This window comes from Montipora foliosa, chromosome 14 (assembly GCF_036669935.1).
Source record: "Montipora foliosa isolate CH-2021 chromosome 14, ASM3666993v2, whole genome shotgun sequence".
Taxonomy (NCBI): domain Eukaryota; kingdom Metazoa; phylum Cnidaria; class Anthozoa; order Scleractinia; family Acroporidae; genus Montipora; species Montipora foliosa.
Genome location: NC_090882.1, coordinates 24,954,920 through 24,982,369, shown reverse-complemented (window position 1 = coordinate 24,982,369; position 27,450 = coordinate 24,954,920). Strand labels below are relative to the sequence as shown.

At 38.3% G+C, this 27,450-nt stretch overlaps 1 protein-coding gene across 7 annotated transcripts; it reads right to left on the bottom strand.

Moving 5' to 3' along the window:
• Window positions 1-4,907: 4,907 nt before the first annotated feature.
• LOC137984829 (LIM domain-binding protein 2-like) lies at window positions 4,908-27,450 on the bottom strand. 7 transcript variants are annotated; one of them, XM_068832133.1, is made up of 13 exons: window positions 27,259-27,424; window positions 26,552-26,718; window positions 26,190-26,265; window positions 21,514-21,616; window positions 20,724-20,902; window positions 16,817-17,020; window positions 13,183-13,252; window positions 12,891-12,944; window positions 10,902-10,952; window positions 10,277-10,336; window positions 8,414-8,624; window positions 7,539-7,584; window positions 4,908-6,037 (listed from the first exon to the last, which is right to left on the bottom strand). In XM_068832133.1, the coding sequence occupies exons 2-13, from the start codon at window positions 26,590-26,592 to the stop codon at window positions 6,017-6,019; spliced, it is 1,116 nt and encodes a 371-aa protein (XP_068688234.1). In that variant the 5' UTR covers window positions 26,593-26,718; window positions 27,259-27,424; the 3' UTR covers window positions 4,908-6,016. The 7 variants fall into 7 exon arrangements, with proteins under 7 accessions (XP_068688234.1, XP_068688230.1, XP_068688235.1 ...); XM_068832132.1 differs by having other exon boundaries at window positions 5,875-6,037; window positions 8,414-8,627; window positions 27,259-27,399; XM_068832129.1 differs by lacking the exon at window positions 7,539-7,584.

Genomic DNA, 27,450 nt, shown 5'->3' with positions numbered 1-27,450 from the left:
AGTTGACACATCTTTCGAGTAGAACTCATGTAAGATGACGCGGCTACCAGAGACATTTTGTTCAGGGTTGCTTTCTTCTATCCAAACCTTTAAATCGAGTATGGGGATTTTTCCGTCTTGGTGTTCAGACGGACAATCAACCTCTATCTGTATGGATGGGTGAATACTATTCCCTATTTCTTGTATAAGCAACATTGTTCTCTTGTCTACAGGGACGCCGGTACTACTTTGCGATTCATGTCTACTAACAATTTCACCATTCTCACAGCTCATTTGGGGTTTTGCCGCCGCTACCACTATGTTAATGTCGTCAACGTATCTTTTGTACATTCTTACTCCTAGGCATGTCAGTTTACTCTTCAGTTGCCTATCCCACCAAACCATAAACACCTGGGCAATGACACCTGTGAGCTCTAAACCAATTGGTCCACCCTCTTGTTGTAATCTCATCTCATTGTTAAATGTGTAAACGTGATGTTTCATGATGAATTTAAGGGCCACACTGAGGGCTTCGGTTAACATTCTCCTCTTTTCTCTGTTAATTGGGTACTCCATTAGGTCTTACCCATGGTGCAAACCTCTTCTCCTTTACGTCTTGAGTTCCACTTCCTGTCATGGTGGGTGGCCTTCCACGTTCTGACCTTCTCTTGGGGCTTACACTCTCCAAACCGAGGCTACTGATCCTGCTCTGGTCTACGTTAAGTGCAAGGTAGAGCCCAAACTCGTCATAATCTATGCACTCAAAAGTAGTATCGCAGCCATAGAATATCTCGCAAATCTTCTCAATGGTGAAGTCTATGTCAAGCCTGGGGTACAATGCTTTTACATCCGCTGACCCAATTATTACGTCTTCGTCGCAGCCTTCGTCATTCACTCTCTTTATCTCTGCCATCATTTCTTCGGTGCTCATGCAGATACTATCTTCTCTCTCTTCTATTCTCTTGAGGATCATTGACATCAGATGCGACATTCTCTGGTTGAAAGATGACTCAGCTCCGTACACCGGCCTAGAGGGTGGACCAGTTTCAGGGTCATTACACTTCTTATGATCTTTCCTGAGAGTATACAATGGCGGGAGAGGATCGTTACAGCTGACCATATTATTCCTGATCCGGCCCTCATTTCCATTGTCTTTCCCAGCTTGCAGTATTGTAGACCTCATGAGGTCATGCGAGGAGCATATCCAGAACGATACCATCATAACGGCAGGCCAGTATAAAAAGTTAGAACAAGAGATGAATGCCCATTCTGTTTCTGTTACAAAAGGAGGCTATGACTCTGTCATATTCATCCCTGTCACACCCAACTCTGAACTAAAGAACAGGATGCAGAACGAAGTGAAAAGATAAGGTTTCAAGATTAAGATAGTCGAACAAGCAGGCACGTCACTAAAGAGACTGCTACAAAGAAAGATCCGACCCCCTAAGACATACGTCGTGTGACAGAGAAGATTGCTTGGTGTGCACGGGAGTGGATGGGAAGAACTCCTGTGACACGAATAATGTCACATACGAGATAGTGTGAAAAATGTGGAGATATATACGTAGGAGAAACCGCCAGAAATGCATATACTCGTGGAAAAGAACATCTAAAACTCCTGGAGGGGAGAAAAGAAGGATCGGTGCTGTGGAGACACTGCAGAGAGAAACACGAAGAAGAAAGACAAGTATTTAATATGAAAGTTACGGGATCATACAGAAATGACGATCGCAGAAGCCGTGAGAATGAAAAATGTTCCACCTGAACGGCTAATGAATAATAAAACGGAATGGAATTACTTTAAAATCCCAAGGGTCGTAGTAGACAAAGACTGACCCCACCTTTTTAGCTGTTGGGTTTTAGAATAATCTTTTAACAAAGGCATTGAAGAGGCTCGACATAGAGCGAAATTAATCTGCCAAAACTTTTTTAATACTTCTTTTTACCGAAGTTTTAAAGAACATTTTGAAAGAAATTTTAGAAGATCTTCACAGGAGCCAAGAGTTTGGAGTGTCGAAGAGATAAACACAAGGTTAAAACATGGTTTCGTTGACAAAAACCTTCTTGACATCAGCGCATAAAATTGGTGGAAAGAGAATATTATTTGCAGCAAAACATTATTTGCAGGTCACGTGGTGGACTCCCGGCCAATGAGAAGGAAGGAAAAAATACATCGAATGATAATTGTTAATTATTATTCAACACATTCTCACAATGTCCAAATATGGTCATAATATTGTGATCGTTGCAGGAACATATCATATATCTTTATTTACCCTCGGATTTTAGAGTAGCTTTATGTGGCTAGTATCTCCGCGCATTTACCCTCCCATGCAACCATTATGGTACAACACAAAAGACAGACCCTAACACCGGGAACTCCATGCCCTTCTCTTTGCGAATAGCGTGTGTGGGTTATTTTGTCCCAAAAGGTTATGCACATTGACGGGTGGCGAGAGGGGACCTACGGTTATCTGAGAAGACTACAGAAGAGTCTAGCCATTTGCAGATGTCGTTACAAAGGCAGCACTTTCCTCAGTTATTTTAAGACCCAGAGTGTTGGTCCGGCCGGAGTCTTTCTGACGACCTCCCGCATGGCAGCCGGTGCTCTACCAACTGTGCAAGGTTGAAGTCATCTTTTTGTGCTTTAGTCTCAGAACAGGCAGCCCAAGCTCAAAATGTCAGGAGTTCAGTGTAACGTGACATATGCTATATTAAATAACTACGCGAAACGTGACTCCCGCCTTACAGCATATGGAGGTATTGTGTTACAACGGTTTGAATTTGTAAAGGTTTGTATGGGAAGGCAACGGCTTTGCTGGAAAAGTCAATTATTCTTATATTTTGTGAATAAAATCCACTTACCTGTTGCCGTGGTGTATTCTTTGTTGTTTGCCAGCTTCGCAGGCCGATCTAACGCGATTTCGGCGACTTATCGTTTTGTGGGTTTCCACTGCTAAAAGAAAGACCTTGTCTTTGTTGTTTGCCTGCGAAGCTGGCAAACAACAAAGAATACACCACGGCAACAGGTAAGTGGATTTTATTCACAAAATATAAGAATAATTGATTTTTCCAGCAAAGCCGTTGCCTTCCCATACAAACCTTTACAAATTCAAACCGTTGTAACACAATACCTCCATATGCTGTAAGGCGGGAGTCACGTTTCGCGTAGTTATGTAATATAGCATATGTCACGTTACACTGAACTCCTGACATTTTGAGCTTGGGCTGCCTGTGGTCTCAGTCACTGTTTTATTACTATACAACTATTCACGTCAGTGTCGGTGGCTAGCGATGGGTGTTTACCACTAACCACCTCCACTTCGGTGAATAGTTGTTGATTATCCTCTAAATAATCCGCATAAACCCATCTCCTGGATTTCCTACGAAAACTGCAGCAGTGAGTGAACCTGAAGCGAACGAGGCCACTCTCTAATATTTTTCTTCGGAACGCATGGAATTGCGGTTATGCACGAATAGACCAATTAAGATGCGCTGTATCATCTTGCCACATTGAAGATCTCAGCCTGCTGTTTTTCATTTCGCTCGTCGCAACCTCAAACTGAAGAAAGTTTCACTGTCACGCAACAAAAAAAATAAATTCGAAAAATCGTTCAATGAAAAAGGACAAGAACTTGGAATTTTGAAGAAAACAACTCTTTTAACCACCTCTCATATTCTCAGGTCTGTGCGGTACAGCGTATCTTACTTATTTGTCGAAGCGTTTCACGCAACTTTAGGAGACGCCACGTGGTCCACCAATATGGCGGCCAAAAATCAACGGAAGACATCTGGAGTTCACTTTGCGATGAAAGCTCTTACTTTCCGCTCCTGAGATAGAGTACATGTGCATGAACACATATCCTAATGTACTTGAAATGCTCAAACTGCTGAGATTCATAGGGATAGCCTTTTTTAAAAACCAACTAGCTTTGTATCGTGGTGTCACGCAATCGAACGCAAGGTGACAATTCGGAATTCATACGAATGCTGTATTTTCGAAACGAAAGACGTCACGGAACTGGAAATTTGAAAAAGATTTATTTCTAGGCCATCTTCAATTTCCTTTAAATAAAAATTCAGAAGACCTTGTGACTTTGATTTTATAATTAATTTTGATGACGTTACAGTGAAAACCATCTATTGTTTCCTTTCTTCTCTCGTGGGGTCCACAAGGTGGTCCAGTTGGGGGGTACACGTTATGACCCTGCCCAAGACATTAAGATCTCCTTTCAGTCCACGTACGAACCATCGTTAAATTACCGCAAGCAAAATTGTACATCTCCCTTCCCCTCCGCAGCATTGCAACCATTTAGGTACACTGGTACATAAAAGTGTATTGCCCAATCGATTGTTCGAAATTTGAATTCAGGCAATGAAATTCAAATTACAGTATTTGGAATAATTTTATATAATTAGCTAGCGAACGAGTGGAAAACAGCCACTGAAAATGGCTCTATCTTCTTGGTAGTAAAGCCTAATTTTTGGCTGAATGTGTAATTTTTTTTGGATAATATGGTTATTTAATGGTTTTCTAGGCAACATTTCACTTGAAATTTGTTACTTTGTATACAAATGTGTTTACAAAATGGATCAGAGACATTTTGTTTTGCATTCACGGCTGTGTCAGTTGGGCAATGTCCCTAAAGAAGATACAGCAGCGGCGGAGATGATTAGCTGCAAGCTAGCAGTTGTATATAGAATAAAATGTTACTTTAGGGTGAGGCGAGAATATGCAAATCTTCCCTCGCCACCTCCTTTCACGTCTTGTCACTGCTTGCACAAGGCGCATGGAGTGCTTGCTTACGGCCTAGAGATGAAGTTAAGTATTTAATTGTTCATCGAATAAAGCAGTTCTCTAGACTGGCAACAAAATCATTTTTTGTCTGCAAGTTTAGACTACTGCAAACAGAACTGTCAGTGAACTGTTAATGTTGCCACCACTTCGGCAGAAAGTGTTTTTATTGTACGCGCTTTGTCAAAATAAAACAAAATAAACAGTAACAGTTAAAATAATGGAGAAATAATGTCAGCAGTGATGGCAAGTCTTTTTACAAAAAGGGAACTTGCCAACAGAACTTGTCTTAGTTAAAGAGGGCAGCATCAACAAGACATGGTCTGAGATGACCCTCATCTCTCTTGGGTCTCTGAGCCACTTGCAAAACAAAGAGCTTCCTAGCAGCTTTGGTCAAGCTATTTTTTTTTGTCTATCTTTAACATTGTGGGAACAAGATTTTTCCTATTGCATGGAAAAAATGCAAAAAGGTTCATGTTTGTATTTTTTGACTACCCTGGTCCCAGACGTTTTTCTTGAGCCTTGAAGAGGTGAAGTCGAGACGCGAAGCAGCGAGAAGAGAAATTCGTCTGGTTACCTTGGACTTGAATCTCACTTTCATGCAGACGCCAGCTATCAAACACGTCAAATTGATAACTGAAAAAAGGGACCAATGGCAACTTAGCAATCACACATTCCCTCGGTATTACCAGTCAAACGAACCAATCATATTGATTTGCGAGTTTGTAAAAAATACCCATCAATTCGAGCCTGACGGTCAGATCCTGACCCTGGCGTCTGCATGAAAGTGAGACTCAAATCCAAGGTAACCAGAGGTTGTTCTCTTCTCACTGCTTCGGGACTCATCTTCACCGCTTCGCAGCTCTCTCGTGGCTCAAGAAAAACCTCTGCGACCAGGGCATTTTTTGAGTGAATAAAAAGTGAATACAATAGGATTCCCAACCAGTCAAAATATATCGTAAGAAACAGCATAAATAACTTTACATATCCCTGGCTCATAAAATCTCTACAATATAACCCTGTTGCACAGAGCATGTTTTGTGGGCAAGAAGGCCAGTATGCCTTCCATATATCCATCCTGAAAGATCCTCAGGCTTTTGAAAGGCAACACGTTGCCAAGAAGTGTTTCAGTCTCCTGGATTGTCATCTTGGTTTGGTTTTCTGTCAGTACTCCACAGGCTCGGGCTTCCACTCATCGGACTGTTGCCAAAGTCTCCATCATCTCCAACACCATTGCTTGCATCATATTGAGTGTTCTCCAATCTGGACCAAAAAAAAAAAAACCAAGACATTCAATAATGACAAAACTTGCAACTAAAACCCTAAGAAAATGCAACTGAAAGATGCACTTTGCAGACAAACTGAAGTCTCTGGTAAAAGTATATAATGAAGTAAATGCTGTGGGGGAAACTTTCATCCGTGTGTAAGTTTACCCTGGTTCAATCCCTCTTGTGCATTTGTAACACAATTGCAAGAAAAGGGTGCACCCATCAACGTTATGTACATATACATTTACATGTTCCACCACTTGGCGAAGTATCCTTTGAGTTGAGCCTTCTTTTGCTTTTGTGGCCTCATATACCATAAGCCTTTCCAAGACATCACCACCAAGCCAGCCACATTTTGAGTAGTTTTGTTTTGGAAGATTCAACTACAAAAGATATGAGAGATGGAGAGCGAGGAGTTGCTTGCCTGTCGTCCCATTTCGCGATGCCTAAATTGAGATATTCCTATGCTGGCAATAACAGGAATAACTTTGGGCCAAAAATGAATGTACTGAGAAATATCAGTGCATGTTTTTGTGTGGTTTCCTCTCAGGAATCCAATCTCAGTACCACAGTCAAATTTCTGGTCATACCACTGCCTGGCCTGACAATGATAAATATTATTAATTTTTGTACTAATTAGTAGTAGAAAGTGGCTGGTTACTGCTTGTCTTTGGCCAGCAACACTGGTGCACCATTGGTAAGCAGAATTTATTTTCTTTCTTATTCACCTTCTACATTTCAAAAACAGCCAGCTGTTCTGACAACCTTGAATAGATTGTGTGCATCACAGGGACCATGAGGATAAACCCTTTTAAATAAAACAAATTGCATCCGTCCAAATAAACCAATTTAGAGCCTAGTCCTACACATCAATGTATTCACTTTTCAATGACTTTGAAAGTGTGGCCACTAATGTAATGGTGGCATTTAACCAAGGCCAAAGGATTTTTAAAAATGCCAAAGGCATTGAATGTCTTCCAGTGTAAATAAAGCCACAGAAGAGATGCTCTTCTGTAATGAAGGACCATGATAATAACGTGTTGTTGCAAGCGAGCAAATCATTTAGAAATTACCTGAACACAAAGAATGGCACACCATTAAACAAACATTGAAATTACTTGATTACTTTGCATAAAACAATGTTAACCATTAAGTATGTTATTTGATTTAAGGACAACTTGAGTCTGAAAGGTTAATGCAAGCATACTGCGCTTTCTTCGGTCAATATTACCCCATCTATTTTGCTCTGACAAAATAAACCCTGACAAAATTCATGGCCAGCTGTCAAAAAGAAAACTTCATGCTGGAAATGCCTGACCTTGCACTGCTCCAAGTGTCCTTTGTTAAAAATTATTAACTTTCTCATTACCACAATAATAATTATTTTTAAGCTCTTTTAATATCGTCCAAACCTTACAACATACAAGCATAATGAGTGGAATTGATCCACTGATTTCTTTGTCAGAGGTCAATAGATGAGTGAACATTTCACTTACCGAAGAAAAGTCAGCTAAATCACTTTTGCCATCTTCGTAACCCAATCTGTGTTTTCAATATTAGTGAATTAAAGTACTTAGTAATTGGTTGATTTATAATTCAACTCTAGTAAAACCCACGCACTTAATACTAATCGCCCATTGTTCCATAAACTACCGGTATTGTTTACAAAATGTGTATGCTTTTCAAGAAAATTAATTAGGGTTTTCTTTGGTTTATCAATTATTTCATGAAAGCTCGAGTCACTGGAGTGATTCTTAGTCGCTACCCTTGTGCTTAGCAATCTCCCAGAGAAGGGGGGCCCCCATAACTTCAAATAATGCATGCTGAGGAGTTAGATTTATTTTTTTAGATCATTTTCAGTACCATGCTGCAATGTTGTAACGAGTTCAGTGAACACAGTTTGGGAAGTGGAAGTTACAAGGGTCAAATTAATTTTGAATGCTGATGACCAATTCAAAATGATTTTAAAAGTTGTTATCACATTTCTGGTTGCTTCTGTTTGGAGTGACAATATTTAATTTGCAGCCCAGAATAATAATAATTATTCTCTAAGAGATGGTATGCTCAAATTGAAAACAAGCAGAATCACTGGTTACTCTGACATCTTGTAGTTTATAGATCAGGTTTAAGGCAAGCAAGAAAAACCTTTTTTTTTTTAAAATGCTAAAAACTTGTAAAAAAGTGATCAGTGTTTATTAACTTGTTTTTCCTTTTTAACTTATTACTCTGTCACATTGCAAATAAATGAAACAAGCAATGAAACAAGCAAGGCTATCGATAGCCAAAAGTGAGTAATCCATTCTTGTACAAATAGGTTGATACTTTTTTCCAAAAAAGAATTCATAAAATAATTAAAGCCATTTTAACACACCTTGTAATAAGCCTTTCATCTTCATCTCCGAATTCTCCACCCATGAGAGATGGCTCTCCAACCACCATGACATCTTGAGTTGCTATTGCGAAACCTGGTGTGCTTGGGGACTTCTTCTTACTCGATGTACTATTCATTCCAGTGTTAGGAGTTGATGAATTCGCAGTTGCTGGCTTGCGTTTCCGCCTCGTCCTTGTTGGACGCGTAGTATCTGCTGGAAGAAATACAGCAAACTGTTGTACCCGTACAGATACTTCTCCTGCTAAACTAGCATGTTGCATTACGACCTCACCCAAGACAAAAATGCACCTAACAAGTGCCTGGTAACTTTGAAATGGTTATGACCACAAGTGAGTTCAATGGTTATTTCAACAGAGGAGAATTTAACAACACAGCACAGGTCATAGAGTTAAAATAAGCATAGGGAAAAACGTTTTCTTATCTCCTTCTTTTAAGTGCTATCACCTTGGGTGGATCCAGGATTTTGTTTAAGAGGGAGAGCAGGGAGAGGCTAAAGAACTGTACACTAAAGGCTTGGGTAGTCTGCAGACATGACCCCTGTCAGAATTTGAGATTTCTCCATTTTATAATATTCTTGCACACATCCCCATGGTGAGCTACAATAGGTGAAGCTAGGTCAGACAAGGACTACAATTAGTAAGCAAATTTGCTTGTCCACAAGTTTCCTTTCAGTCTAAGGAGTTAAACAAAACCACCCCTAGATCTGCCCCAGTGTCACTTTTGGCATTTAGCAGCTTTGAAACTGTCAGTCTACAGACTTCTTTCTCGACTTGGACACTGAAAAAGGAAAATGGGCAGAAGACCACAATAGTCTTTGGTAACCTTTCACAGTAAAGCAAAAAAATTGTAAATGTGTCACAAAGGATTGGCCATGGACCACAAGCTGATTTGTTTTTAGATATCCAAACTGAAAAAACTCTATAATATAACGATCTCAGGATGGAGTTTTACCACAAGATGTGCAAAGAACAAAACTAGAGACAATACTGGCCTTTCATTGGGCTTCCTAGTGGTAAATAAATTTTTCTTTAAATTGCAACAGTTTACTATGAATAATTTAATAATAATATTCACCCCCTGCACTTTAAAACAAAAAAAAAAACAGAATTCTATAAATGCACAAGGAAATAGAAGCAACCTTGTGTATCAATAATGATTGTCTTACATTTTGTTCAAATCTGTTCATTTTACCTAAACTTTTTTCTCCCCTATAAACTAGCCATCTTTTAACCCTTTCATGCCCCATAGTGACACTTATAGATTTTACTCTAATGCCAGACGATTTTACTCGTCAATGGGAAGCCCCTCAGAAGTGAAAAGGTTACAACATGAAGCTGAACAATATTCAGCTGGTTTAGACAATAAACTCAGCTTTACTTGAATAACTATTTTGGGTCACAGAAAATGCATTGCATCTTCAAACAGGAAACAATTCAAGGCATGAAACTTTGCAAATTTAGTTTTGTTTTCTCTGGTCTTGAAAACATGTTTAGAGATCAGTTTTTCAGAATAAAACAGATCTTAGCCTCACAAAGAGCCTATCGGCCCAAACCATTATCTGGGCTTTACTAACAGAAACAGGTCCCATTCTACCACAGGAAGCCCAACTGACACAGAAAGACTATGGCAAGACTTTTTCCCCCAAACAAAAGTAATCTACTAATGGAAAGGAAAGGAACTTTATTTATTTACAGGAAAAGCACTATATCTAGTGTCTAGTATTCTAGCGCTGGAGCACAAATTGGGGACACTGTAAATTGAAACCAACAAATTGACGCAAATCAAATCAAATCCAAGGACATCTTGTGGCAAAGCTCTATCATGAGTTGAACTGAGGCTGACCTTTTTTTGAAGCAGGCTGCCCAGTCAGTGTTCTGTCAAGAAGTTTAGGAAAAGGGGATCCTTTTGAGGAGAAACAAGTATATATGAGATGTTCCAGGATTTGATGAAGGAAGTAAAAGGAAAATGGTTTAAACCCAGAAATGACAGACCTTGATGGAATTTGATCATCAGGCCAAGTGTAAACCAGAGAAGAACTGGTTTATGACTGGGGTTTTGACAACCTCAGCTGAAGTCAATTTCAGAGTCTAGAGTCAACCCTTGACTCCGAAGACAAGTTTTGCTTCCAATGCTGAAAAGTCAGTCACAAACAGTCGTCCTTAGGGCTACACCGACCTGAAGGATCCAGTTCCATAAAGAAACAACATTGTTTTCTATGTCAAGTTATATGTTACAAAAAAAAAAAAACACCCCACTGCATTAAATAAAATGTCATGTTAATTATTACACTTTCATGCCACTGAACACTGATAATTACAAAAATATTTAGGCTTGCAATGTTTAATGATCAGTCTCCTTATAACAATTCAATTCCAAAATCTATCCTTTCTTAACAACGATTATTATACTGTAGATATTTGAAAACCAAAGATAGGGGGAATATGTAGAGTGATCAGTTAAGGCCTACCTGGAGTCGTTGGAGTATTCGGCTGCCACATCATGTCACCTTGGTTATATTCTACAACACATGAATGTTAAACTTTCAAAGGTTCTTCAAAACAAGGCACAGCTTCATGCAATGAACTATCTTGGTAGATCACACATCCCAATTACAAAATACATCCTGTTGACTTCCAACAAGGCAGAAGTACTGCAATTTTCATAATTCTGCAGAATCTCATCTTCAAGCTCCAAACTGCGTTTTAGGCTTCCTTCAATCAAAATTCCCACGCCAAGAGTTGACCCAAAACCAGACGGCCAAATCAATGATAATCATATTTGATGTGTGACATAACCTACCGATCAGCATCTTTGGTTCACACCATACATTAGTACATTCGAACTCAACACCGGTGGAAAGCGATAGAATCTGTATGAAACTTTTTCCCAAAGATTTTCGAAAAACACATCATAATGGTATTCGAGCTGCGAACTAAACAAAAACAACCCAATTCAATTTTGCGGAGGCAGAGTCAATTTTGCTGGATATGTTGGAAATTTGATTGATTCAAGCCAAAGAGCACAAGGTGACATTCCTCAGAATTATGAACACATTCTGCGGATGTTAAGTACAAACCAAATTTCTCAATGAACTACGATGGCTAGTTTGCAGCAATCTTTGTAAATCGCGATCTTGTAAAGTTGTCTTGCACTTGACTAGAGAGGTAAGATATTCAGCACACTAATCTGTGAAACATTTGCTATTGCTGCTGTTTTGAAGTCCTGGTTTGCCTGATGTTGACCTTAAGTGGTGCTGTGACCTTTCATCACCTCCCTATTGATGTTTAATTTGTCTCGCAAGGAACTGAAGTTTCGTTCAGTTTCATGACGTATTATGATTTTTTTCGGGATTTTTTGGGGGTTTAATTAAAGAGTTCAATGATTTAAACTGAATCATTTAATTTGGTTATTTTCATACAGAAAGTAAAATTACCGTAAAGACTCGCAGATAAGCCGCACCCCGAGTTTAGCAACTCAAATTTTGGAAAAAAAGTTTTTCATGAAAAAAACTCGAAAGAAATCCAAAGTCGAGACCATGAAGTGTTCTGTCTTCATCCAAGGCAAACTCGCCATCAATGGATCGAAACATACTTTAAAGTCTTACCCGTAATTTTAGCTCTTTAGTAGAATAAACATCATGTCCACCACTTATGACATATGATTGATATTATTCTGGTATTTGTTCACAGGTATTTCTCCATTCAAGGCAGTTTTTCCATAGAATTTTAGGCGTAAATTTGTTGTTTTCTTGCATGAACTGTGCGAGGCTGTGTAACCAGGCATAATATCGGACGATGGAAGACTGGACACCGAAATTCACAGCATCTTTCCCAAATGGTCTCGCAGATAAGCCGCACCTACGATTTTGATTGCAAATTTTTGGAAAAAAGGTGCGGCTTATCTGCGAGTCTTTACGGTAAGTCGGCTTGCCACATCACATTTTCACATCTTCGTGTTGAAACAGCGCAACGTGTATTTTCGTTCCTGTATATCTAAAATGCATTTATTTTTTAACAAAAGACCACTCCAAATGTTGACAAAATCATTGTCCAGGGGCTTTGGGTTCATGTACATGTAGTTAAAAGCTGCAAGACATTCTCAGACTGGCAATCCCGTGTTTACAACTGCTTGCTGGTGCGTTAAATTATGGATTTTCAATACGCTTGTCATTGAAGTGTTTTTGGTCACTTCAAAAAAATCTTGTAACTTTAGTTTACATGACACTGCTATGCGACATGCAAAAATCTGAAAACATTCAACTTTTTGTGTTTAATAGGCCAAAAGCCAAACTTTGCATAGTCAGACAACAAGACTGTGTTTTATTTTGTGACATTACTTTTCAAACGCATCATTGAACCTTTTGAGAGGCAAATGCTTCGGAAAGTTAATGTGGCAAACGCATTGATCACAAATGAGTTTGGTGGTTCGCTTATCTCTGAGCGGTACTGTATCTTACCTGGGGGAGCATACATTCTTTGCCACCTCTGAAACAGGGTTGACTTCAAACATTCTGTTCATATGGGAAAATATACTGTTAACTAAATCAAAATTATTATGGCGCAAGAATGAATTACAACACAGACTTTTGGAAAAAATCACCCAGTTAAGGTAGCTTGCAACAAAAACACTTTGAAATTGGGTGACGAGGCAGTCTAGGAAAAGAAGCAAAATAAAACTGACAGAAATGTATGATTCGAGCAAGAACAGAACATGAGATCTATGGGATGGGATTATGTTATGATTATTACCTCTTGGGTTCAAGTTATAAGTCTTGTGACGTGACATGAGTTCCTGCATGGGTTCAAGAATTACACAAAGCTGAAAAATAAAGAAGATTGAGTTGTTAATATTTTGGACAAAATGTCTTTAACTTAGTTTGAAGAAGAAACCATGCCAAGTGGCAACAATTTTGCTTGATCATAGGAGAAAGGAGGAAAGGTCAAGAAATTAAAAAAATCAATGGTTAAGTAAATGTATAAATGGCCAAGTTAACACGTGTCCTTCCCCAGAACGTAAGCAGGGCTGTCAACTCTCTCAGATAATCCGGGAAACTCCAGGTTTTGGACTGAATCTCCCGATCTCAAGATTATCAGCTGAAATCTCCCAATTAATCACATTCATCAATCTCATTTCTAGTGATAATAGACATTCACTTAATTTCGAACACTTTTTGTTTTTTGATTTATTTTAACAGAAATAATAACAAAATTCAAACCTTTATTTTTCTCATAAACTCTGATAAACCACTCTTACAAGCGTTGCTATTGACGGAAATTGTAATTTGAGCAATAATGTGCTGGGTCCGAAATAAAACAATCAAATCAAATGTTGCAATGCCAATGACAACTTTTTGGCTCGTTTTTGACCTTTGTCTAGCTTGTGTGACAGTGCACTTTCTTTTTGTGTAAAAGACGCAATATGATGTCATCAGAAATGATGACACAAGACAGTGTTATGATGTCATCTATCATCCCATCCCCATCAACTCTCAATATTTGAAGAGTTTGGGGGTTGACACCCCTGACGCAAGGGTCATCCTCATCTCACAGTGCCATAGTAAAATATTACACGGCTCGAAACTGCAACCAATACAGTCACATTTGCGACTCTATTTTTTCTCCTGACGACTAACATATCTGGAGAAGTCAAAACTTTGCAACTAGTTTTCACCTTTGCTCTTTCAAAACTAGACCCTCCATGAGGGTACACTGGGTTGCCTGTGGTACGTGCACCGTTCCAAACAATTTTTTTCAAGGTCATTAAGAAGTCATACCAGAAGAGGCCCTTTGGCTCACAGGTCCTCACACGTTCGTACGACGAAACAGATCTGTCCTTGCGTAATATGTAGCTCTAACAGTGCACGCTATTGTTTTGGTATTGTCTATCATTGTAGTGCCATGGTAGAAGTCTTGGGTAAATAGTCTGAGAAGACATGTGGTCACTAGCAAAGTACTGAACCCAGAAAGATTGAAGAAAATAAATGGGAAGTGAGAAACATTGGCTTCTGGGCTGACATGTTGATAAACTTCTTTTCACCACAAGTTTAAGTGTGCCCGCTGAGCATCTGACAGCTTTGTAATGCCGAAGTTCACTGAAGTTAACCCCTGTTCGGCGGGGTTAGTGTTTGGATGCGAGACCAAAAACAATATACCCCTCAAAACAGAAGCATTGGACCGAAAATTCTATTTTAACGCTAACAAATGCGGACCAAGCAAGGACCTGATTTTGTTAGCTTGCTTTATGCAAAGCAAATATTGATGCAAAAGTAAATAAATAGTGGTACAAAGTTTTTGGGAAGAGCAGAAGGAAGTTTTCTGGACGGTCGATCGAGAATAAAATATTTTGCCACCAGCAACAACATTTATGACACGAAAACATTAATTTTTAACCCCAAATATAAAAAGTTACGATCACCGACAAATTCTGGGAGATTTTTGCTATTGTACTTTTGGCTGCACAAGTAAAAGCGCAAAATCGAAAGTTACATCGGATTCAGAGGGCGCCGTGATTAAGTTACCGCGGTGTGGTTACTCGCGAAACAGTGTCAAATCATCATTTGACACAGATACTAGGTTTTTGTTTTTGTAAGTTTTCTTTTTCTTTCAAGTGTTATTAAGTTTGACAAGAAATGTGCGAATTCAACACAAAGATCACAATCGCCCAATTCTTCAGGTTGACAGTCAAAACTTTACTCTCCAAGACGAGGTTATTTATCGCCAGGTAATTCCATCGTTTTGGGGATAGCAGCTACTTTATTATTCATCAGTGTCAGATTTTTTTTGCCGATTTTGGGGGTCATTTTGTTGAAACTCAAGCAAGCTTCCAACAGACCTGTTTATTCACGTTACACTATACCACAAAAATGCTCCCGTATCACATTTCAACACACGTATGCAAATTTGTTAAGCTGGAAAATTACACAACATGATATTAAAGTTCACAAAGGCTGGAAATATCTCGGCAAAATCCTTTTCCAGCGAAAAATTAATCGAAACAAACAACATATTTACTATTAGAGGCAAAAATACCTTCCTATTTCAAGTGCATGCGTGCAAACAAGAGATGCAATAATTATTATATACATTTTTGACAGTTCACATCAAAACCCTTTTCAACTCGGAACGCTGACCGTAAATAATAAAGCACAAAAGCGACAACAACTTTCATTCAAATAATTCTTCACTGTCACATTTCCAAATATTTTACATCTTTGGAGAGTTGAGTACAAAATACCGGTACATGTAAATTGTCAGACAACTAAGATGCGACTTAAAACACTGTGATGCATTCTTGTAGGCGTTCGATTCCTTCAATGTTAATTTGTTAAATCATAGTTAGTAACTATGGTTAAATCCATAAAAAAAATGTTATTTGATTTCCGTGTTTTATATAATACCAAGTTAGTAAAATATTAGAAACAAAGCTCACTTGATATTCAAAGGCGAAAAATGAAATTGTTGTCGAAGACCATTACTCGTCTCTTAAAATCCAGATATTAATTTTTCAGCGCTGTCTTGTTCATCCAATTGACGATCCATTCTTGAGCTCCATAAGGGTACATTTTGTTCAAAGATCCACTAAAACGCCATTTGCGTTACATGACTTTCGACGCCATTGCCGGTTAAGTTAATCGTTCTACTGTGTCCACCAGAGAAATCTACGCATTTCCCACTACCCTCTCGATCCCAAGAAAATACGGGTAGAAGGCTCTATGCACAAAGACACCACTTAGCAGGGGAGTGACAGGCAAGACTTTTATCGACACGGGAAAAAAAAAAAAAAAAAAGAAAACGAAAAATAAAAAACGACGAAATTAAAGACAGATTCCGACTGGGTTTGGCAACCCAGTAATAAAAGGGTTAGCAGTTGCCACTCTGCCACCACTTTTGCTAAAATAAATAAAGAAATGAAAAAATATTTTGTTTCTTGCCATGAATTTTCTTTCAATCTGCTCATCACAGCAATAATTTTAAGTTAACCCTTTCAGCCCCGAGATTTGTAACTTAAAGATATTCCTCTGTCTAATGGCAGATGATTTTACTCGTCAGTGGGGGAATGAATGGGTTAACAAAGCAATCTGGTTGTATGAGTAAACCTAGGCGACAGACCAGCATGCCACTTCTTTCGCTCAAAGAAACAATGGAGCTAACAACAACTATAAGAAAATTAATGTGCTGTAAACAGTACTGCTTTTTAAAGAAAAGGAATGCCAAGGAAGCAAAATTAAACAATCTGTTGGTGGTGAAAATGGCAAAGGAAGCTTCTTGTTTGTACACATGAGTGACGGAAAATTGTGCAACCATCTTAAAAGTTCTTATTTGGATTGGAAATCTTGTTTAAATTTTCAAAATTTTCTTCAAAAACCCAACATTTTTTCCTTACCCTTAAATAATTGAGAGTGGCATTGGTCATTCCTTGTCTGGTTATGTTTTTGGATAAGGGTTCCAAAAAGGTTGGATCCTGTGCTCCAACAATCACATTTCGCGGAATCATTTCTGTGTAATGCCGTATGGCAAAGTGCCAGTTTCGTATCCTCATTAGATCATCCAGAGTGAATTCTAATAAAAGTCGACCTTCTGTGCAGACCTGTAAATATAGAACAATCAAAGGTAAACACAGATTAACAACTGCATCGCTAAGTGGAGGTTGCATTCCCAAGACATCCTGGAGCTTCCACTATTGGCAGCCAGCTCCAAGATGGAGACTGTACCCATGACTGGCAAAACCAGACAACCCCACATGATCCCCCACACATCAGAGAAGGTAAGCACCAATCACACTAATAAACAGTGGAATATAGATGTAGAGGGGGGAAGGGAGGGAAAAACCGCAAAAGAGTCCAAACAAAATTCTCCATTGCTCCTAGTTGTTAATTCTGTAATAAATAATGCATTTAACCTCATCAAACCCACTGATACAACTTGTGAAGAAAAAATTAAAAGATGCTAATGAAATATTCTACCCCTGATCAGTATTCTTTGTAACTTTACATGGTAAAAAGGATGTGTTTCATGATCTTGAAATGTACCCATCCCCTTTCAGAATGATGTAGTTATAATATTGAAATGAATCTGATCCATCTGACGAGTTGACAAATGGGTTGGCCAATGCACTGGTTGACAGTCAACCAACTGCAAGTTGACTGTTGGCGACACATCGGTCATGTAACCAATCTTTGACATTCCTATCACACGTCTGTCACATGTTGATGATCACTTTTTCACCCTGTTAAATATTTGTTGAGCTTTGTCATGTGTTTGTCACGTGTTAGCTGACATGTTCTTAAATGTCAGCCAACACGCTGGTTCCGTGTGTCAACCAACGCATTGATTGACACATCGGTCAATGCATCATTTGGATTGGATTACCGTATTGACCCGCGGATAGGCCGCACTTTTTTCCCGGAAAAATGGGACCAAAATTAGGGTTGCGGCCTATACGCGGGTACAAGTGTTTTGATACCTCATTAATGTGCAAGAGATCTCACGGTCATACACTAAATTGGCATTTTAATGTTCGCTTTCAATTGTTACTAACTTACAGCACATACAACTAAACACTAAACCATTGTTTTGTTAACAAAATATCCTTTAGCGTGAAATTGGTAAGTTTTCACACCTATTGTTTTTTATCTTCTATTGAAATGATACCGCTTGTAAAAATCCGTTCTAAAAAAAATTGATATCTCAGGATCTACTGACTCTAAGAAATCGCTTGAAACGGGAAAAAATTCTCTACCTCAAGGCAGTGCTTGCTAGGAATATTTTACTGATGCGCCGAATGTCCTGGTGTTTTAAAATTTTGTCCGTGGAATAATTAATTAATTATGCGGCGGCAGCGGCGCCATGAAATAAACATTTTGGCATCAGTTTTTGTGTGTGAATTACTTTAAAGCCTGCTATTTCACATTTTTGTTCTTTTGTTTTGAGTTTATTATTCCAGTTTATTGAATAATATTTTATTTTCAACTGAACAAAGAAAGAAGGCTTGCTGCTGTGAAATTAGCAAAGTAAGAAAGTAATATCACACGTGTGATAAACAATTTTGACTGCCAACGATATTTGTTGATATGTTTTCAATTTGCATTGGTTTTCATCGAGAGCATTTACGTTTATTAGGCAATTAAAGCAGGATAAAAAAGGCAGTAGACAGTTTTTAGGAACAGTTTCATTAATGACTTTCATATTTTTTCCCTACTTACGGTTTTAAAACTATTTATCATACCGGGAGATTTAAAAATTATCACATTACTCACACCTTCCTATAACCTGCACCAAGAACTATTTGCGAAAATATTAACACATTACCCGGGGGTAATCGCCCAGAAATTACGGTAGCTGTTGTTGATTTCAAACTTCGCTTTATTTATCACTATTTTTTTTTCCCATGAAAACCATTGAAAGTTTGGGGTGCGGCCTATACGCGGGTGCGGCCTATACGGTAGTTACCATTACCCATTTATTCAGCAAAGCAGCAATGATAAGGTACACTGTAGCAATCTTGTAACTTCCAAAAAAACAAATCATGCACTATGATTTCATTTGCTATTTTTTTTATATCATCACGGTTCTGAATATGAAAGAAATACTTTTGAACTCTTGAAAGAACCACGTTGAGATTTTCAGATCATCACAGTTATGAATGCCACTTGAACAGCAAAGAAAAGGAGAGCGCAAGAAATTCAGGCTTGGATGGGATATGAAGCCCTGACTGCTGAGATACTGGTGCAGTGCTATACCAATTCAGCTATCGAGCCATTTGGGAGATGGTCATTTTGTGAGTTTGTAATAGCCCTGTAGAGGATCTGGATACCAAGAGAGCATAGTATATGAAAGACAAGTCTGCAAACTATAGACAGAAGAGGAACTGCAGAGATAAAGAAGTCCTCCACATAAAGCCTTTCAAATCCACATGCTGAATTATACATCACTTGATACTGTAGTGCTTGAAAAACCCTGCTCTGGCCATCTGGACAAGTACAGTAGATTTTAATTAACGGTTGGGCGAGTGACTTTTTCTAAACACTTGCCCACCCAGAAAGCACCCACAGAATCAGAAATCAAAGTACTCAAGAGGTTCCAGGAGACAAAAATACGGAGTATTTTTCTGTTTTTTTCCGCTCAGGCAAGTACAAAATCCCCTTGTCCAACTGGCTCCTCAAGTTTGCTTGCCCAATGGACAAGGTGAAATTTTAACTTTTTCCTAAGCATGACTGATAGCTCAATTTCCCCAATAGGGAAGACTCACTTGGATTATCATAATTCTGCGGAATCTCACCTTCAAGCGCTAAGTGGCAAACTGCAATTTGGCTTCCATCAATCAAATTTCCAAACGTAGCCAGGAAGATCAACTCCGCCTCCGGAAAGTGAATTGGAGTTTTTGTTTAGTTCACAGCTCAAATACCATTATGATATTTTCTTAGAGGTTCTTCAGTAAAAAGATTCGTACAGTCAGATTCCATTGCTTCCCATTGTCGTTGATTTTGAATGTACAAAAGTACCATGGGAACCAAAGATGCTGATTTGTAGTTTTATGTCACGCATCAATAACTGATTTCAGCATCTATGGTTTCAGGTCAACTCTCAGGTCAACTGTCAGTTTGGCCATTGGCACTTGAAGCTGAGATTCTGCAGAATTATGAAAATTGCAGGAAGACCACCAGGCAATTACAAAAATTTGGTTTCGTCAACAGAGTTGATAATGTAAATTGGGCACCGTACAGAGATTCTAAAAGCTGACGAAGGGCTAACGCTCGAAACATCAGCTTTTAGAATCTCTGTACGGCAGCTAATTTACATTATCAACTCCGTTGATAAAACCCAATTTTTGTATACTACTTCCTCACAAACGCAGCACCACAGTTTCTTTAGAAACTACCCCTTCATCTACCAGGCAATTAGTTCTGTATGTTTGTTTATACATTTATACTTGATAACAGTTTCCAAGAAAACTGTGTATTAACTAGCCAATAAATCAGTATTTAACAACAACAACAACAACAACACCAGCTTTACTTAATTTACAACATAATCTATTCCTACAAAAAAAGGTAACATGCATTTACTCAGAATAATTAAAAAGCTAATTGAGCTGAGTAAAACTAAGAAATGCTTAATTATAGGACATAGGTTGGCACTAAAGAGATAGGTTGGCACTAAAGAAATAGAAAATAAAAGTTAATTACATGTATCTGCTAGTGAGCTGAAAAAGATGGCACTGTACAAGCCATAGTTAACAGGATACCAATAAAATATTTTAAAATGAAATTTCTTTACAAAAAGAGACAAACCTTTGTGAAGACTGGTGTCTTGTGATGAGTTATCATTGTTGTATTTTCACAGTCCAGTGTGATTGTACTTGTATTGTTGTGAAACGATTCTTTTGGTTGCACAATGTGGTAGTAAAGTTCTTTTACTCCACCTTCAAATATGGTGCGGAAGTATCTTGGAATTAAATTCCTTCCAATTGCTGAAAGAGTGACAAGAAAAATGACAAGACCTTAAAGCAATAAAGTTCACAAGCAAATTAAGAGTCACCATTTCAGAACTAGGCATGCACTGCCCAAAACCAGGTCAGCATCTCTTTGGAAAATTCAAATCTTGACTTCTGAATCATAAAATGGATTTCACCAAAATCAAACATGGATGTTGAATATCTAAAGAATCCACAATCATTTTCTGAAAGTTGGCCACAGTTTGGATACTATGGGCTGGTTTACACTAAGGATGCAAGCACCAACAATTTAGCTATATAGACGAGTAAAATTACATGGCATTAGACAGAGCATAATCCATAGGGATCACTCTTAGGACAGAAAGGAACAAAGGCAATAGTTTTTGAGTGGACATAGATGTTGTTAACCACTGACAGACTAAATGACTTGTCAAAAACTGTTTCTTTCAGACATCCATTCAACTGGCTTTCCTTGAAACTGTGGACTAGAGTGTTTTTCACCAAACTTTGTTCACTAATGTACTTAGAAATTGCACAAAAGTAAATCATTTGAACCAGTGTTAAATGTCAAGGTTAGGACAACTTAAGGATAAGGATACTTTCCATATGAGCCGTGAAATACATACAGTATCGTTTTGGCCCATCTTCCAAGCAAAAGCTTAATGTCAGGGTGGCATCATCGTCAAAAAACTCTGCTGCGAATGTATCCCACCATACATTGTCCGCATCCTGTAAAAAAAATATACTGGGATGTCCAAAAGCATTTGGGCAACACGTAACTTAAAGGAGGAGTACGTGAATTCGCAGCAAGAAGTGGGACGATGTACGTTTATTAACAAAAGGGACGGTTCATAATCTACAAGGATAACCAGGTTGGGGGAAAAACCGAACAGGCTTTTAAAAAAAATCTCTATCTGTGGTGATGGACTTCGTGTTTTTTCCCTGAACAAAGTGACCAGGCTTGAAAAGAATGTTGCCTTAATTTAAAACTGTGCCAGAAATGCGAAGTGTTTGGTGAGAACAACATGTGGAACGTGTAGTTGTATTGAAATTCACCCGCTAATTTGCAATACATTAATATCAAATAAATATGGCTTTTTTTTTCATAATAGAATGAAAAATCACACTGCAAATGATCATCATGGTAATTAACAAGTCACAGAGCAACATTGACATTTGTGGAAATGGCACAAATATATATATTCTTTGTCAGCTGCTATTTTAATTAGAAGAAGGATTTTAAAAACTTTCAAAGTGGACTCTGCCACAGTATACACAACACGAGATGTGCCGAGGACCTATGTTACAAAAAAAAACTATCACATGCTTATCTAGAGCACCCCATTTTCCTTCAAAACCCGGGAAACAAATGAAGAGGCATTGCAAATTCATCATAGTAAATTCAACGAATATGATCGCCTTTGTTGCACTTCTTCGACGCCAATAGGACTTGATTTCAGGAGACATTTCACTATGAATAATTATTGAAGTAATTTTCTGTCACGCACCGTGGTGCAGAATGACTGCAAGCCAAGTGGTTTATTTCAAGTCACAATAATTGGCTCAACAAAATTAATACATTCTTATCTGCCTTGGAAAAAACTTTAATTAGAATGTGAACAAAAACAAATTTTCTTGCCAATATGACAAGCTGTGGTATTAACTGTGTTCGTTAAAACAATTAAGCTGTCCATGTAGTCTTTGGATGTCTTAATTGCACCTTGTGTTATAATATCCACTGATCGAACAATCAAGTTAATTTGACTTTCCATCATTCAGAAATTTATCTTCTCAGCAGAAGCAGAAACATATCCCTTGAAAGTTTTAACTACCGTATTTACCTGTGTATAATACGCACTTTTTTTCCGCTAAAACAGCTCCGAAAATTGAGATGCGTATTATACACGGAATCCATTGTTTTAGACACGCGTCCTTCATTAGCATAAAAACAAAGACGCATTGGTTTTTGATTGAAAACTAAAAGGCTTGACCAAGATCCACTAATAAATTAACCTTTCTGTTTAAATGAACAACTGAACAACATAGCCTTCACTTTTGAGCTATAAACTGAAACATCAAAATGGCCACGAAACTCCCCGGAGTTTTACAATGCCGGTCTGATAAATAACGCTCGTTAATTTCGCTAAAGATCATCCGATTTCACACTGTCATATTATAAAACTTTGCAAAGAATACAAATACCCACAACATGTTACTGGAAATATGGACAAAACGCCACTGATCTCCGATACGCCGCCGAACCGAATGATCAACATTACACTGCAGAGAAGAAAATTAATGTCACGCAACTGTTTTGTTGGCGCGTGCTGGTGATGGATCAAAATTAAGACCAATGGTGATTTTCAAGAGGAAAACGGTGCCTAAAGTTGAAACAAGCACAGGGTTATCAGCGACGCCCAAGAGAAAGGCTGACTGGATGCCAAAGGAATGAAGAGTTTGGCGTGCTCCACGTGTTGGGACTGGGGAGACGAAGAAGCCTGCTTGTTTATGCTTTCGAAGCTCGTGGGACTGAAAGCATGAAAGCAGCATTTACAGAGAAAACACCAATTTGGCAGTAATTCTTGGCGGATTGACCTCAGTTCTGCCTGAAGAGATGATACGACTGTCGTATTTTGTCAAATATGGAGTAGTAAAAAAACCTTGATAACACACAAGACGATCTTGTAGATGGACAACAAGATGAGCTTGTCGATGACGAATCTTGTGCGAGAGAAGTGCTGTTCGATTGTGACTACCAGCTAAAGTTTGTATAAAGGTTTCAGTTTTTAAACACTTTACATAGGCTTATTTACTTTACTGTTGTATGTAGCGGAACAAATTTTCTTATCCAGGAAATGGATTTTTTCACACTAGTTTTGCAAGAACAATTTCTCTGCTTTTTGCTCTAACTTTTTTTTTTCAAAATGCAGTCCAAAATTGGGGTGCGTATTATACACGCACACCGTGTTATACACGGGTAAATACGGTATTTCACACATTATAAATTTTGAGTAGTTAATCTATCTTGACAGTATATTCGGCAAAAAGACCTTTCTTCGTTAGAAAAAGGAGAGAAATATATAATGAGATAGTTTTACTGTGGCATCATCAAATTTAGTCGCAAAATCGTAACACTGCATTGTGTTGTCAGCGGTGTTGCAAAACAAAATATCAGCGCAAAATACTTGTGTTGAAAAAAACCACTGACAATGGCGAATCATATCAAAGGAATGGAGTTGTGCACGTAACATCGCAGCAAAATTACACTACAATAATGCTATCTTCAGATTGAAAGAAAACTCAAGGCGAGAAACAAAATAATTTTGTCATTTCTTCATTTAGTTTAGTAAAAAGAGCAGCAAAGTGGCAACTGCTAACCCTTTTGTTTTGAAAGTGCGAAGATGAAAACAAGTCGCAAATTTGCGACTTCTCCAGATATTTTAGTCGCAGAGGGAACTGTATTAGTCGCAATTTCAAGCTCTGATACTGTCTCACGAGTGAAGAAACATGAAGTCCAGACATTTTTGCTGTCTGGCCCCCATATTGGTGCCCCATTCAAAACTCTCTAAAGTTGCTTTGACAAGTAACTCAGTAACTGTGTACCGCACAGTCCTGAAAATTGGAGAGGTAGTTTATGAATTGTCTCCAACAACATACCAAGTTCTTGGCTTTTCTTAATGAACGGTTTCGTATTTATTTTCCCATTGCATGACAGTAAAATGATCTACTGATCGGAACAATGACTTGCAAAACTGTGTAGTTTTAACACCGCTACCTCAAATTGTAAATAAGAATTTCATGATTTTTACAAGTTTAATACCGTAACTTCAAATTGAATGGGCTTGGGAAAACTTGACCAAAAGTACTGAACGGGCTAGGAAAAAAAATTGTGCCTTTTGGGCAGGCTTAAGAAAATAGATCGAGGAAGGCTATTCTTTTTTCTCCAACTCGGTTAAAGATCATCTTAATAAACAATGAACCGTCCCTAAACTCATCGTAAAAAAAAAGAACGTACATAACTTACTTAGCTTGGGAACTTGTGAGCAATGGTAAAAGTCAGAGCTTTTTGGAAGCGATCATGTGACCACGTGCTAATGCCGCATGAAAATTTGTAACAATCTATTCAAAATCAGCAGAGCTCATTCGTATTCTAGAATTGCTACACTCACTAAAGGCGAAGGCTATATGGCTTCGCCTCCGTATATGGAGTCAGAAGCCACAAAAATGGACCAGAAGTAAAAAATTACAATTATTTCAAATATGAAAACATAGGGATGAAAGAGGCAACAAACAAACTCTACCACTGAAAGTATTCTGGGAATTCTTGTAAACATATTGTTTTTGTTCAACTAGAGACATGAAGAGAATTAAATGCCTTTCTGTAAAGTCCATACAATTAATGAAATAAAACTAAAATATATTAATGTTTAAGAAGGTAATCTCATCAAGCCTAACACTTGGTCAGATTAGCTCATCCATTTTTGAGAACAAAACACCAACTCTTTAAACAGTCATAAAAAAATAAAATAAATTTCTATGCAACCCAACAGCTTTTCCAAAAGAAAATGTAAAGCAAAAAAGGACATCTTTCGTCTTCAATGGTCCAACCTAAGAATTACATGTAATGCCTTCAAGATGTAAAATGCAATGTTCCTGGCTAATTCAAAACAGTTATCAAGGAAGTGTAAGATACGGTAAACAGGAAAAGAACCCTCACATTTCTTTTCACATATCAGTTACATTTCTAGGTAATTATGTGACAGGAAAACAATATTCAAGCTTCTTTTGAACTTCATCTGCTACGTTTCCATTGACAATAATTGAATTTTTATTCTTTCTTGGTTTATGAGCTTCAATAGTGCATGCTTTTCAAATGCCAGACTTCACTGGGACAGCAAATGCAAGACCCTAAACCATGCTGATATCTTAAAACAATTTGCACAGAAAGTTGAACATTATTGTTACCTTGCTCACTGATAATTCTTATGTGTTATGCCCACATGTGAAAGAAAGCGATTTGTCTGTTGTGATAAATGGATCTGAACACTGAATCAAAGAAATTTGGGACAACAATGGGCTTGGAAGCTTTGAAAAAATTTCACCCTCACAAGGAACAAGCTTTTAAAAAATTCAGCCTCACAAGGAACTGCTCAGGAAGAGATGCTGTATTCTTGAATTTTGTTTGGAGTGTCGAAAGTATTTTTGCTTACTAAATTCGTCGTACTTCTTGGAATGTAACCAATATTAATCTTGCTTTTGTCTTTTTTTTTATATTTTGGCCCTATCGTTAGTACATACAAACCTCGATACGATGCTGAAGTCGTCGGTTCAACTCGTAGATCCTAACATCGGGGTGTGTGTAATACGGTGTATGACGCCTAAAACCAACAAATATTGGTGAGAAAACGTTCTCTTGCATCGACATCGTTTCCACTGAACTATTAAAATCCATGAAAAACACAAAGTGAGTGATTTATAGGAATCTGTAAAACACAACTGGCTGTCGAAATCTACAGGATGGCGCGAGTGTGCATGCATCGATGGTAAATTCTGGAAAATGAGACGGAAGCGCTTGAAAAGCTAATTTTTTAAGACTGGGTTTACCCTAGCGGTACCAAAGCTACAAAATTTTACAAGGCGTTCATATTTGGCAATTGTTATTACCCCGTTGAGTAGCTTGGGCTTGGAAGTGGGACACTCGGCATTCTCCAATTCCAAGAATCGGCCGTTTTCGAAGCGTTCGAAGCCTCAGCGAAGCTTCGATCTATGAACCAGTCGAGCGGCTTGTCTTCAGAATTGTAGTGTCCAGAAGGAAGAGGTCTCGGTTAAAGCTGAATAAGATGCGAACAAAGAAGCAAGGGTCATTACAATAACAAAGGGCCAGTGGGCCTGATCGGATTGCACAAAAGTACGCCTCACTTCGTATGATCGGTTTTCTGTATCGTCTCGTTTACAACGTTCAACTTTTGAATAAACCAGCAAAGTCGCTGTTCTCTAAATGACATTCTATGGTTGATCCACTGACAAGAACTAGGTATCTAACAAAACGAGGGCGATTCTCTGACCTAACTTTTCTCTTAGCGTCGCCTTCAATTATAGTTTTTGCTCCAAGTACAAACGTAACGCAATTGCGTTTAGGCTGATCGATCTCGGTCTTTCAATTTCCGGATGTATACCGCAGATAATTTAACAGGATATATAATCACCTAACACACGAAATAATTTGTAACTTCGGACGTCCACTTAATCCATAAGGCGGACTGGTTTGGTGAATGAGCCCTGCAAGTTGACAAATGTGTGATTTGAAAGCCATCACACTATCAACAAGTAGGCGATAGATTTCGAGCTTTGAAATGTCATTATAAGCTTACCCTCTTCAGGTTAAATTGGACGCTGTCCTTGGCCCTCTACTAGAGACCTCTCATGACTTATAATCTCCAAGGAACCTCCATTTGTTTATAATGTAATTTCTCTGCCCCCATTTGAGCAGGACAAAACAAAATGTCTGCTCTTCGCGAGAATCGCTGCAGCGCGTTCAGAACAGCACCAATGTTTGCTGACCT

Coding starts and splice junctions, on each gene's coding strand:
- LOC137984829 (XM_068832128.1), bottom strand. CDS start 26,592: ATGCCGAGTGTCCCACTTCCAAGCCCAAGCTACTCAACGGG. Junction 10,337..10,901: donor GAATACTCCAACGACTCCAG/GTAGGCCTTAAC, acceptor TCTCCTCAAAAG/GATCCCCTTTTCCTAAACTT. Junction 6,038..8,413: donor GATGAAAGGCTTATTACAAG/GTGTGTTAAAAT, acceptor TTTTTGGTCCAG/ATTGGAGAACACTCAATATG.